Source organism: Protopterus annectens, chromosome 1.part1, assembly GCF_019279795.1.
Source record: "Protopterus annectens isolate FY-2018-M chromosome 1.part1, PAN1.0, whole genome shotgun sequence".
In the NCBI taxonomy this organism is placed as follows: Eukaryota; Metazoa; Chordata; order Ceratodontiformes; family Protopteridae; genus Protopterus; species Protopterus annectens.
In genome coordinates, this window is record NC_056726.1 from 638,014,257 (window position 1) to 638,028,626 (window position 14,370).

The 14,370-nt window shown below is 37.5% G+C and overlaps 1 protein-coding gene across 1 annotated transcript in view; it reads right to left on the reverse strand.

The window, feature by feature from the left end:
• Positions 1-14,370, reverse strand: part of ITGA1 (integrin subunit alpha 1) — a 2,125,719-nt gene that overhangs the window by 13,818 nt on the left and 2,097,531 nt on the right. The window contains exon 29 of the mRNA XM_044077325.1: positions 10,160-10,276. Coding sequence (XP_043933260.1) covers positions 10,160-10,276 — 117 coding nt within the window. The remainder of the gene's footprint in view (positions 1-10,159; positions 10,277-14,370) is intronic.

Sequence of the window (14,370 nt, forward strand, 5' to 3'; positions counted from 1 at the left end):
GTAAGCACATTTTAGTAAGGTGGTGTAAGGGGGCATGCAAACACATAACATCTTCTCCCTTACTTAACCCCTAACTCAAACCTAAAAATACACAAATTTGCAATCAAACATATACAGCATCTATCCCCTTACCTAACCCTAACCCTAACTCTAATGCTCAAACACATGCACACATACTTTCACCCCCTTCTGAACCCCAGTTAAATGCTTGGAAGAAACATACCTTTGAGGTGTCCAACAATGAACACAGCTACTGCCCCTTGCATTTGTTGATCAAATATATGTTGATAACATACAGGGGAACTGTACACACACACACGCACACGCGCGCGCGTGCACACACACACACACACACACACACACACACACACACACACACACACACACACACACACACACACACACACACACACACACACACACACACCATAGTATGTTGCATTTCATCAAACTTAATTTTCACTTATGAAGTTTTTGCACAGGCAATTGTTGAAGTGATTGGATGATCAATGACCAATGCCAACATTGGTCATACTGCTGACTATCAAATGTAAGGTAAGTGGAATTGGGTAATAATACAGAAACTTCTGTTTGTAGCAAAAGTTTTAGCACTGAGTTTGAGTGTGTTTGTAAGAGTATAGTTTTTATAAAGAGCACTGTGTTTTGTGGGTTATAGTTTTCTGTCCAGCAGTGGAGGTCTACCACATTACTGCATATACATCTAATATTCATGGGCCATATTTTTGACTATAATGGCTGTTATAAGGTTTGATAGTCAGGTTTTCTATCTGTGAAGTATAGACTGTAGGTCTTGGGTTTGGGATATGTTTGAAAACATTTGATTGTGAGGAGGTAGTACAGTCATTGTCATATCTTGCGTTAGAAGATTATGGGAAAATTTTATTGTGCTGCATTGTAGTTGGATTATGTCATAGTGATATGCAGAAGATGGCTGTTAATACCAGTAATATAAGGCTAATTAGCAGAAGAAATTGAGGGGTTATTATGGTTATTATAGACTTACTGTGCATTTGAATGTATTTTACTTTTGTTGTAGGCGAATGTTACATGTAAAGATGTAATTTTTTTTGCAGAGGGAATGCTCATATCACTGATACGATCATCTTTACCCACTTGTCCCCTCAGAGGTTCAAAAAGGTAATAATGAACAACACCTTATCCACTCACAGCATGGTGGTGTGTGAATCTTTTTCTGAATGCAGACTACTGTGTGTTTCTGTAGTACTGAATAGAAACATATGCCTGTGAGATATAACGAGAGCTTTTCCTGCTCACGGTCAGTTCTCTCCATACAATATATTTGTTGAAAGTATTTGTTATTCTCCTTTGTGCTGCTTTCACCTTTGCAGTGAATTTTTGAGAGGCTTCTACTTTACAACTATGATGTAGAGCGTACTTCATGTCTGACGTTGCTCCATCTATACCAGTAATGTCTGTGCACTGCCATATATCGTTATATACCTGACACTGCCAAATGTGCTGTGATTCATAATCGATTTTAGATTACACAGTATGAACTGAACTGATATCATCTGTTATTAAACAGGTTCTCCATTAGACAACTGACACCTCCCTTCCTTCAGAGAATGTTACCAGTATACTGTGGATGAGGTTTCAAACAAGAGAACCTAGTGCTTGAGTTCCAGCCTGATTTCTGAAGCTGCTGCTTGTTTTTTTTTTTTTTCTTTGCAGGGAGGGTATCCTACTTTCCACTAATCTTTCATTTCTCCATTCATTTATTTGTATCTTCATTTTTATATATGCTAGATGCCATCAGGAACAAACATATGTGTGTATTGAGTTATTAAATCTTGATGCAGTTATCAATCAATAGGGTATTGCTGAGCCCTATGCAATGCTACAGCTGGACTGACTTGGAAGGCACTTGCAGAGAAATGGAACGCGACACTACTTTTACTGCTAGTTCACTGTGTGCAATAGTTTGTTACTGGCCCGACAATTATGATACAAGCAATTGTACACCATCGTTAGTAACAATATTCTGGCTGGAATTTATTAATGCCTCAAGTTTTTATTAAAAAGCCAGTTAAACTTTCACTAAATATAAATGAGCATGTCTTATCTTTATGCTAGGAACATCCATGAACTGATTGTTCCATGCTCATACTCAGTGCTTCTCTACTGACCCCTAATTCCCAGATATATTTACACCTAAATGCCCATCAGTTATTAATTAATAAATACAAAGAATAAGACCTTATTAACAAATCAAAGCTGCAAGCTTTGATTTTTACAAATACTACATTGCTTACAGTCCAGGCTGTTTTCAAATATTAGTACAGCACACTGAATAACATCCACAATAATTACTTAAACTGCTACTCAAAAGATACTTCTTGCACATATTCCCACCTCTGTTTTGGATACATTTCTCTTACTGCTACATCAGAATAAACCCACAAGCATTAACAGAGCAGTAGTGACACAAATTCTGGGAAATAAAAGATATCCAAACTGACTCATGACTATAAATTAGTACAAGTTAACCGTGGCTTTCACAGACTTATTCCTCACCGTATGCCCTAGTTAAAGATCAGTCCTGTACTGGTTCTTGAAAACACTGAAGCTGCAAAATTTAAGTAGCACTCATTCAAACTCCTGGCCACCTCTGATAACCCTGTCTGACCATTTTACTCCTACATGCACTCAAAATAACTTCAGCACAATCCATGTGCATCCTAGCAGCATGGCACACACTTAATTACTTAATAATTTATTTATTTCTGTTAGCAGGGTGAGTGAACTGGTTCAAGGACCTCTTTGAGCTACAATCTGGGCTAATTAGTCAAATGACATGAGTAAAACATTTACCAGAATATACATATTGTTATAATTATAATACAACTAGCAGAATATTAGCATCACAAACATACAATGAAATTTGAATACTGTTGCAAGTATATATATATATATATATATATATATATATATATATATATATATACGGTTCTACCTGACATAGTCGAAACCACACAACACCGACAACCACATCACCGACACCACATATTCGACAGTCCATAAACACGAAACCACACATAACCGAAATAACCGGTACACAAACACGAAACCCCATACACTGCACACACCACAATAACAATTAAAAACAAAACACATCCCCATTCCACAAACCACACACACAACACAAGCACACCAAAATCCTTACAAGCCCACACTAACCCTTACCCTAACCCTAAGGTCCTAACTCACTTAACCCACCCCTATCGCTCCCTAACCTAACTCACTTAACCCACCCCTATAAACCCTAACTCACTTAACCCACCCTATCCCCACATACTCACACAGCCTTTCCCCATGTCGGCATCCTCGGCGTTGGTGTTGTCATCCGTCGTGTCGGGCTTCTGCATTGTCGATGTTCTGCCACTCGCGATTCGCGTCGGTCTTCTTCACTTTCGATCTTCTGGTGCTCAGTTCGATGTCGGTCTTCTAGTCAGGTAGAACCATATATACATATACATACATGATAGAATCACTGTTGAACAGTAACAATATAAAATGCTGCAGGTTTATACGGTACACATGTACAAGACATAGTCATATACAATACATTAACATTAGCAGTAACAACGTGATCACATGGAGAGATTATTTTCTACAAAGACAAATGAGGAAAGATGTATAACAACTGGAATTACCATAACTTGTAACAAAAAACTAAATAAGCCCTGTAGGAAACAAGTCAAGTCAGGCGTAAAGACCTTGAAGGAACCACTATGTCTGGGAATTCATTAGAACCATTTTCTGATAAGTATTATTGTTTAGAACTTGTTACTGAGGAAGTTTTAGTTGTTACTATTACATTTTATTGATACTTTTGATACTTGTGACTTTAAAGAACTCTAGGCAGTCAGTGAAGGGTGTGGATAGAATCTTATTTAAAGGCTTGCTTGTATGGTTAATTTGGTCCTGATAAAGTCCTAGACTTAGTGGGGAAGAAAGTGCGTAACCAAAGTTTTATGTTTTATTTTCACACAGTGTTTTATTAAAGTATTTATCTTTTTCACTGGAATGGAGGGTAGGTCATTTTTTTGTGGTTTGATAGCTTGTAACAAGGTATATTATACATGGTCAAATACATATTCATACAGGTGAGACATACTGAAGACTGCTGATATATTTTTATATATATATATATATATATATATATAAAATATATATATATATATATATATATATATATATATATATATATATATATATATATATATTAAATTTATATGTTGAAATTTTTCAGTTTGTGTATGCTTGAGGTGAACAACTGTACCTGGTGTGCGGATTAGAATTACAAATGGATATATGCATTTACATAAGTAATAAGATGAAGAGATCCTGGAGGTTAATTCTGTGAAGCACTTAAGCAACTGGAGAACTTAATATATACTAAAATTTAGAAGAAACAAAGTATACAAGTAAGTTAAGCAAACTATGTATCATTATATAAACATGTACGTGTATAGAGTGTTGACACATACCCAGTAGTTGGGGTAGTGCAGCATATGATTTTAATTTTTTTAAGTGATATTTTATTTTTTTCCATTTCCAAATAGTTGTCTAAGGCTGTTACCTTTTGCTATACTCACCATTACAAATCTATCCCAGGCAAGGTCAAGGCCCACTCTACCAGTGCCTTGACTTCATCTATGGCTTTTTGGAAAGGGTTGGATTCTAGAAGTATTCTAGAAACTGCTGGCTGGTCCTCGGTACCTACTTCTACAAGGCACTATAACTCCTTCTCGAGATCTAGATCATGCTTTGCTAGGGCCATTCTTCAGGGGCTCATTGACTCTTCTCCTTCCTCCTCCCAAATATATTTAGTTATGGGAGTCTACCCATATAACTAAAGCTACTGCAGCAGTGATCAATATGAAAAACATAGTACTGCTGTGTAGATTGAACTTACCATAACAGTACATATTCAAATGATCACTGCTGCTCCCTCTGTCCATTCCACTTATATATATATTTTTTGGTGCATTCTTTATGCCAGGGTGATTACATTTATTTTTTGTTATTCCTAGTATTGTCCTTTCAGGGCTCAGCCTCCCTCCCTCTGCTGGTATTAAAGCTCTGAATGGCTTTGCACCCAAACTTGTCTTTTAGTCAGCCCAACTCAAGCTGCTTGACAGCGTGGGCACTAGGAAGGTGCTCTAAAGCTTTAGAAGCTGGCCGGCTGTTATATCCTTGGTAGGATATAATCCATAATATAACTAAGGCTACTGCAGCAGTGATCATTCAAGCATCTACTATTATAGTATGTGTATATATATATATATATGTATTTATATATATATATATATATATATATATATATATATATATATATATATATATATATATATCCTGGTAGCTGTCTTTCCAATCAAAAGAAAAATCTTTCAATAAAGCTTAACTCAAATACAGGTATAACCTGATCCAAGGGCTCACAATTGTAAATATGTTACAAATAAGAACATGCCAGATTTCATATATCCTAAACAGTACATAAAAAGTAAGATAACACTGAATTATGTGCTCACACCCATCACAAATCATTATTCTGCTGCACAAATGTGCCTTCTGCCCAATAACATAATTCTGAATTAGATGGCATATGCTTGATGGTTGATTTGTTAAAGCCCATTACTTTTTATACACTTGGCTTAGATCCCTTTTCCTATTCCTCCTCATCTTGTTGTCTCTAATTCCATTCATCAGAACTGTCCTGTATTTTAACAGATTCCCTTCATATGTTCAAAATACTGAAAAAAACCTATGATCATCGAAAGTCTAGAGGATCGATGTTCCAAAATAACGAACCTTGTGACTGGAGATTGCTGTACAGTGTGGAACGGGAACTTTCCCATTCTCTTCACTGTAGTGCAATCTTGGAGTTGGTATATTTAAGTAGCAGGGGTGGGGGGTGCAGGGGGGCTTGTCCCCTCCAAAAAATGTGAAATCAGAAGTTTTTGCATTTAATTTTTTTTTGTCATTGGTTTGATATTTCGGAATTTCGATCCTCTGGTCTTTGATGATTAGAGGTTTGATGTTACGGTATTTCAAACATATGAAGTAGACCCATTTTTTTCTGCTGTTCCTTATTTGATTTCCACGGTCTCGTAATAACTTTATTTCAAATTATTAAAAATAATTTTATTAGCTTTACATGCTGTTGTTCTGAATAATCATTAAACCAACTCAATACCATATTTTTGTTTTATAAACTTCCCTCTTTATTCAACATTCTACCTATTATAAATTGAATCTCTTATTTATATGGAATTAAGTTTGTACAGGGACAAGCTATATGCTACCAATCCTCTATCTGATTCTCCAGCAGCTTTACTTACTTTTGGGAACATATTGTACAGTTTCACTGTTATATATAAATAATTGTATAGGCATTTCAAATAAAAAAGTTCTAAATCTCTTTTCTGATATAGTAGCAATATTTCAAGTTTTACCCTAGTCTCGGCACAGTTTGTCTGAAATGTGCATAATTATTCATATTATACTATATAATATGGTTTCTATGAACGATTGTATTAGCTCTAGAATTCCTTCCCCCCTGTCTGCTTCCATTCTGCTTGATGCCTTTTCAGTGATGTTGTCAAGATTAAATACCACAGAAAATCAGAAATTCAGAAAATCCTTTTTGTTCCTTAGTTAATTTCTAATGGATTATACCCTTCCATAGCCACAGTTTATCCAAGAAGATTGGGCCTTTCCTTTATTATAACAGGTCTATCAGTTTGAATTAATTTTTCCCTCATTGTTCCCAAACCTATTTAGCGCAGTTCCATTTTTATTAAGTTTTATATAACGTTTTCCCCAGTACTCTTTCATATTGTTTTATAAGCAGTATTCAGTGTTTGTTTTTCCTCTCTTTAAATCAATGCTAGGTAGCAAATAGTAATTTGGTGAAATTCTGGAAAAATACTCCCTTGATTAATCATCAACTGTTTCCATCTGGTATTGACATCCATATTTTGCAGCATATAAATCAATCTAAGTAATGCTTCCGTATTCTCAAATCTGACACAGCCCCCCCCCGAGAGAGAGAACAAGAGAATTTGTTTTTTCCATCCAATTTTTGGTCTCTTATCTACCCATAAAAATGTCATTGTTGCTCCATTTAAGTCATTCCAGTATCTATGTTCCAGGTTATAAACAAGGACCTGCCCTATACATAAAATATGAGGTACTAAAAACATTTAGTTGTACTTTTCTGTCCAGATCTGTAGTAAGTCATTTCCATTTATCCATTTTTAAGAATTAGATTAGCTTGTTTAGCCAGATATTTTTTTCTGTACTGTCCCAAATTTAATGATTATTTTGCATTAGATTAAATGAAGAATTGTGATTTATAACAGAGTACATAAGTCTTATCCTGACAAATCTTATAGCCAGATTGTTTGTGTCTTTCGGCTTTTCCCGGTCAGGGGTCAGCACAGCGGAACTCCAGTCCGCTAATGATTAGCGGACTGGAATGTCTCCACGCAGAAGACGCTCTAGCTGAGAATCGAACTGGACAGCGTCTTACTGTGAGGCGACAACGCTACCGCAGCACCACCAACTTCTGCGAATAAGTGCAAAACCTAAACATGATTTTGGTAGATTATTTTCTGTATTCACTACATATTGTCTGTAAAGAGAGATATTTCTCTTGCCCATCAGACCATTTATATCCTTGTATCTCATTCAGTCTTATTTTATTGGCTACGGGTATTATATATATATATATATATATATATATATATATATATATATATATATATATAGATATATATATAAAAGCAGTAACAAGGAAAGTGAGCAATGCTATATAAGGTATCTTTCTAAGTTTGTCTCCTGGATTTGACAACCATCTATTTTCAATGCTTTGGTGTCTTAGTAGAACAGACTAATCAGCTTTATTAATTGTTTAGGGAAGCCAAGCCTAGCTGAAATTAGCCACCGATTCTCCCATTGTATCCTGTCTGATGCAGCTTTTGCATTGAGACTAATTGAAAGTAAAGGTTCTAATGTGCTTGCAGCATCCTGTGGGATCACTAATGTTCATAAACAATTGTCACATGTTTGTCTATTTGAAATATATCACTATTATCTAAGTGAATAAGCTTAGATATTAACGTGGTTATCTTGTTAGCTAATATGGACATAAACATTTATAACTGTGATTTAGAATGGAAACTGGTCTGAAGGATGCTGGATTAGATGTATCTTCCCCTTCTACAGGTATTACTGTCAGTATCACTCATTTCCATGATATTGGGATTTATTGAGTTGGCATTACCACACTGAATAGTTTATACCATGCTTGAATCAAAGGATCAAATCTCCGTCCATAATTCAATGGGAAGACCATCCATACCTGGTGAGTTGTTAGCCTTTTGTTTTCCTAATAAATATTTAACTTCCTTCATTGTTATTGGATGAATAAGGTCCATAACTTCTTCTTCCTTTAGTTTTGAAAGTGCCAAATTCCCCAAAACCCTCTTCTCTTTAATGTGCAAATTCGGCACACCTTCCTTTCTCTTACAAACATCCCAATAAAAGTTCTCCAATGTTGTAGCTATTTGTTTTGGAGCATTGTGCAACTGAACAGTGCTCAGAGCTCTCACTTTTAATATACTGCTGTTAAATCTTTGCTATCTTAACGTCCTGGCAAGTATTCTTTGAAACGTTGAGTTCTCCAAATAGAATTGCTTAATGGAAGAGCTTTTGTGCTTTGCTATTGCCTGCAAGTGTTGTTTAATATTCAACTTTATTTTTTTTCTCTATTTTTTGTTGACTCCCTGTCTTATGACCCCCCCCCTTACATGCTGTTGAATCAATGTCTTATGACTCCCCCCCCCCCATTGGATCTCTTTTTGGAAAAAGTTTTCCTGAGTATCCTTTCAACCATTTCCAATTTGGCATCCAGTTGCAAGAGGAATATTTAAAAAGCCTCAAAATAATCTTGTAAAATTAGTTTTCTTACAATCAGATTGTTTTAATTAATGGAGGCATGGGGCTCACACGGTGGGAGGATTTATGTCCTCTGCTCAAAACTGCATCAGTGCTGCAGTGCCATTGATGAGTTCTTACTTAGATTAACAGTCATTACCTGGGGTCTTCTCATTACAGCACTGCTTGCTAAGTCATACATTTCTATTACCTGTAGAAGTGTGCTGAAGTTGGGATGTTGTAAGCACTTGAGCATCTTAATTCATCTCTAGGTAGAGTGCTTTCAAAGAAAGTGCTGTATCTATGTTTGTACTGTGTTGCCTCTTCCAAGACAACTGAATAGGATCTATTGCTTCTTTCATATTACTGATGCCTGCTGTGATGTATCCGGATACAATATGGGACATTACCAAAAATCCTCATTCCTTTTACAATCATCCATGTCCTGTTGTATTTTTTGAGTTTTAACTTCCTTCTCATGCTGCAAAATTTTCACATAAAATTTCATTCATAGTATGTAGTGCCATACCATAATTCATTATCAACAGTTACTGGAATTATATGGTTAAATCTTAATGTTTTTCAGCTTGATCTGAATATGGCAGCATATCCAGCCATCTTTCTGTCCATACATCATCCATCACCATTTGTCTACAACCTTTAAATGTGCCAGAAATGTTATAGTACTGCCCCCCCCCCCAAACCAGTATTCAGCAATGGAAAGAAATGCCTTAATACTCTTGAGATGCATCCTCCCCAAACTCTGCACAGAAGACTGTTACCTGTTAAGTTAGCTAAAAATGAAATGCATGTAAACATATGTGCACAGCAGTGATCCTTTTTATGCTTTTTTATCAGACTCTCTCATGTATGAAACGTTTGGCTAGACTTCAGTGGTGACTGGAATTCGCTGGAAATGTAGCCATATGACAAAAACAAGGGTGATTTACATGTCAGCTGTGTAACTGTTTAAAAGCTGTAAAATATTTGTGATTATTTACAAATGTAAAACACATTTTGTTTACGGGTTACTACAGTAATGTAAAGCACAGGATGTTTACAGATGTTGGCATTCCCCAGATTTATAATTATTTGAAAAGAAATCTGTTGGTGAACAAGACTAAACATGTTTATAAAAGTGTTGCATGGGTCAGAAAAAGTTTTTTTTTCTTACCTTGTACATGATGAGGATGAGCAATGCAAGAATAAGAAGGCCAGCCAGAACGCTCACTAAAATAACCCAAAGTGGTACTCCGCTGGGGTATATCTCCTTTGAAACTCGAATTAATACCTGTAAGTAATTTGAATTGAATTACAGACTTTTACATGCAGCACTCACTGACAGTACATCTTCATTGCCATCATCATCATTACGGATAATATAACATTTATAAATTTTTTTAATCTTACTTAAATAATTTGAGTTCCAGAAACCCTTCACATTTTCTTGGAGCTGTATCTGAGTCTGGTAACTAGTGCAGGGGACCAGCATGGCAGTTAACGCGAAATACCAGTGCTATTATCTGCTAAAGATATACTTCCAGTTGTACAGAGCTCGACTCCCTTAGCCATTGTTTCATTACTGCATGGGGCAACTGGAAATTTGGGCTAGGCTACTTAATGGTCTCCTGGAATGCATACCTAGTATAACTACTCATGAACCTGCGTATGTGTGTATGAACAACAAGAGAGAATAACCTGATCACACACACATGTATATGTATGTGTACATATAAATAAAAATAAAATACTGTAATATACTACTCTGATAAGTATCTGGCACTAAAGGGCACGCTTCAACACTATCACCCTACCAAAGCTTTACGCTCTAAAGATAAACTCCTCCTCTCTATCACTAAAACCCAAAATGCATTGAAAGCCTCCTTGCACTCAAACTCTGGAGCTATCCTCTGGAATGCCCTTCCTCATGCTCTCAGGCTTCTTGAAAACACATCTAAGAAAATACCTCAAAACATCCTGGCTCTGTAGGTGTGCATCTCCAGGATAAGTATAACATCTTTGATTCTTCCTCCTCTTCTGCTATACTTCTGTTCTCCTCTACTCTATCAGTTATCATTGTGCTCACCCACTACACCTTCTACCTATGACTCTCAACTATTTTACTACACATTTTATTTATTTCTCATAATTAAATCAACTTTTTGCTTTCCACCCTTTGTAAATAACTCAGTACTCTTTACTGTGACATCTATCCTATCACATAGTTACTTAACTATACTGTATAGAATGCGCTTAGTATAAGAAGCCTTACTAGAGCATAATATGTGGTCACACACACCTTCAGACAATGTTGGGCATCAGCAATTACACGGTAGCCGTATGGTGTCACAATGAACATAGTGATGCATACAGTGTTATTTAAGGGCTATGCAGGGCAGTACATGGTGGAGTCACATTGTACAATAGATATATCCACTTATACCACGCAGTTGGAAAGGTGATGTCGGCCACAGCTGCCATCATTTTCACTGATGCCTAGGGGCACACTGACACAAGACTACAACCACACCTAGAAGGAAGGCTTTGCATGTCAGTTGAAATTGAGATATGGGTCTGATGCTGGACAGATATCTTGGTCACAGTGATTTCTTCTGTGGATAGGGTGGATTAGCCAGAATTGGACTGTGTTGTGGGGCCTCTGTTATAGCTGAATGTCATGGGATTACAGACTCCTGTGATACTGATATTGCTATATGGTGGAACAGGACATCTATTGAGTTTGCTGTTGATTCATCTTGCTCCCGAATGGTCTGTGCCATGGCTTTCCATGGCATATGGTGGTATTTCTAATCTTTTACACAGAGCTGCTGCATGTGAAGGCACTATAGGTGGTGACCCAGTGTATGCACACACCTCAGACCACAGACTGGACTTCTGGATAAGGTAATGAGGGTGTGCTCGCAATCTTCCACATGGAAGTGGACATGGCATCAGTGCGTGCAATCACTGCCCAGAAGGCATTGCCATTCCTGGATGACATCCTTATGAAAGTCACACAGCACACTGATCATCTCTATGTCAGCATAGGTAGTTACTGGGTGTCTCAGATTACAGTCCTACACATCTGTTGATTGCTAGCCATCTGCACACCAGGGGCTGTTAGGGACACTACACAGTGACGGGAACCCTGGTGGACTGCTCTATAGTGTATATCTCCATGTCAAATGCAGTGCACATATTTAGTGCTGCAGCCACTAGGGGAGCTGTGGAGGTGGCTTTAAGCACAGGTGAGCCTGTCCGTGACATGCATAGTTGTTCCTCCCTGAAATGCATTTCCAGTCTCAGTTGAGGATAAGACCACACTATGATCCTGGTCAGTGGATGTAGGACCACCCAGGAGGGACACAGACAATATCTATGTATCCTGAAACTCAGATTCATTGTGTATTTTGTCATCATTGGCAGATACTTTGTAGATTCTGTCCTCAGCCAAGTGTTCCAAAGGTATCAATGTAGCAATGGTCTGGCCTGTGAATACACAACACAAGTATAACTCAGTGCTTATTTCTCCGCTGACAACATTTGGGGCTCAGTGCTGTGAATGCATATGGCAGGTGGAAGCATGCAAGTCTACAATTTACACACCTGTGTCATTATTCTTTTGTGAATGAACACCTAATGTATTATTTTTTTTTAGCCTGCACCCACCGAGTTACACATTCACCCAAGTAATTCAGTCATAGCCCATGAAGGTGTAAATGACCCAAGACATACCTCCCCAGACTATATGAAGACAGACATTATGAAATTCTCGGACTATGTGTCACAGGCTGGTATGTACCCAGCATTGAGCAGCACTTTACCTTCACCAAGGATGATGCCACAGTACAAGAAGAAGATGATTAAGTTATCTGTGTTATTCTAAGGGGATACAATATTTGTCAACATGAGAAGACATGGTTAACAAAGCATGTTTCATTGTCAAGGGTCTGTACCTGTCCCCTCTAGGCTTTTGAATATTGGCTTAAATATTGTCCTGTCCATAGAACCCTTTTAGACAATGTCAAATTGACAAACCTTCCTGAATAGCAAAATCTACCCAAAGAAATCTAAAGGTTTTACTGCTCATTGCCAGGAGTCTAACCAAGAAGCACCACTCCCTCTAAGATCTCCTTACCTTGGGCAGTGTGGACATCTGTGCAGTTACCAAGACATTTTAATGCAGGGAGTGCCATGGCAGTGCATGGCTTCAGTGCCTTCCACCCATTTAGACCACCATCTGCACAGAATGAGACTCCAGGTGGAGGTGTCTCGATCTACATCAGTAACGATCATACCTCTAGGTTGGTAAAACAGGATAACGAACTGGAGTTCTGCCATGCCCAGATTACCATAGATAAAGTCCCATATCATATCCTAGCAAGCTGTAGGTCACAATCTATATCACATGAAACTCACAGCTCATTCTTAAACCTATTGGAGACACTCACCATTCAAGAGGATACCATACTCATGGTGGAGTTGAATTGTAAACTGGGAATCCTACATGGCCCCAAATTTGCAGGTGCAGAGATTCCTAGACTTTGTAAACTGAAACACCCTGGACCAGTTAGTGCATACTAGAGGTGCTTCCCCTACCCCCAACCCAGAGTTGCGTCCTCTCTGGCAAGGTTAGACCTCAAAGCAGTCTCCTTCAAAATAAGAACCAAAACCCTGTAACAGAAACTACTCCAAGGCAAACTACCTTTTATTAAGTGATAGCCTGTCAAAATTTCAGGTCCCTGCAAACCCAGATACACCAGAATATGCAGAATTATTCACAGAAGCTCTGTACAACCATGTCATTGATTGCTCAGAGGCTGATGTACCTTCCAGAAGTAAGTCCAAAACTAACTCAAAAAACAAACCACCCTGGTGAAATCCAAAATTAAACAGGTTATACAACAAAAGAAAGAGTCATTGTTAAAATTAGGAAGTATAACTTCAAAAAAGATAAAAAAAAAAACCTCTCTAATCAAACTAAATAGACAACTAAGAGGAATTATTAAGTCCAAAAAGCAAATTTTGAAGTAAAGATAGCTTTCCAGGCAAAGGACAACCATAAGGCCTTCTTTAGCTACGTCCAAACCTCAAAGGCAGCACACAATAGTGTGCTGAACTGTTGGTAAATGGAGACACATTCACAGAACTATGAGACTGGCTGACAAATTCAGCTTCAGTTTTACACCTCTCACTCCCAGCTGCCTCCTAGAAAATATCATCTAACATAATCTCTCCAACTATCAGTAAGGAGCACGTCTTAGATTCATTCTCTAAGGCCAAGAATACAGCATCACTGAGACCAGATAATATCCCAGGATGCTTCCTAAATAGCTTGAAATATGACCTATCAGGGCCCTGGTGTCACTGTTCAAGCATATCCTC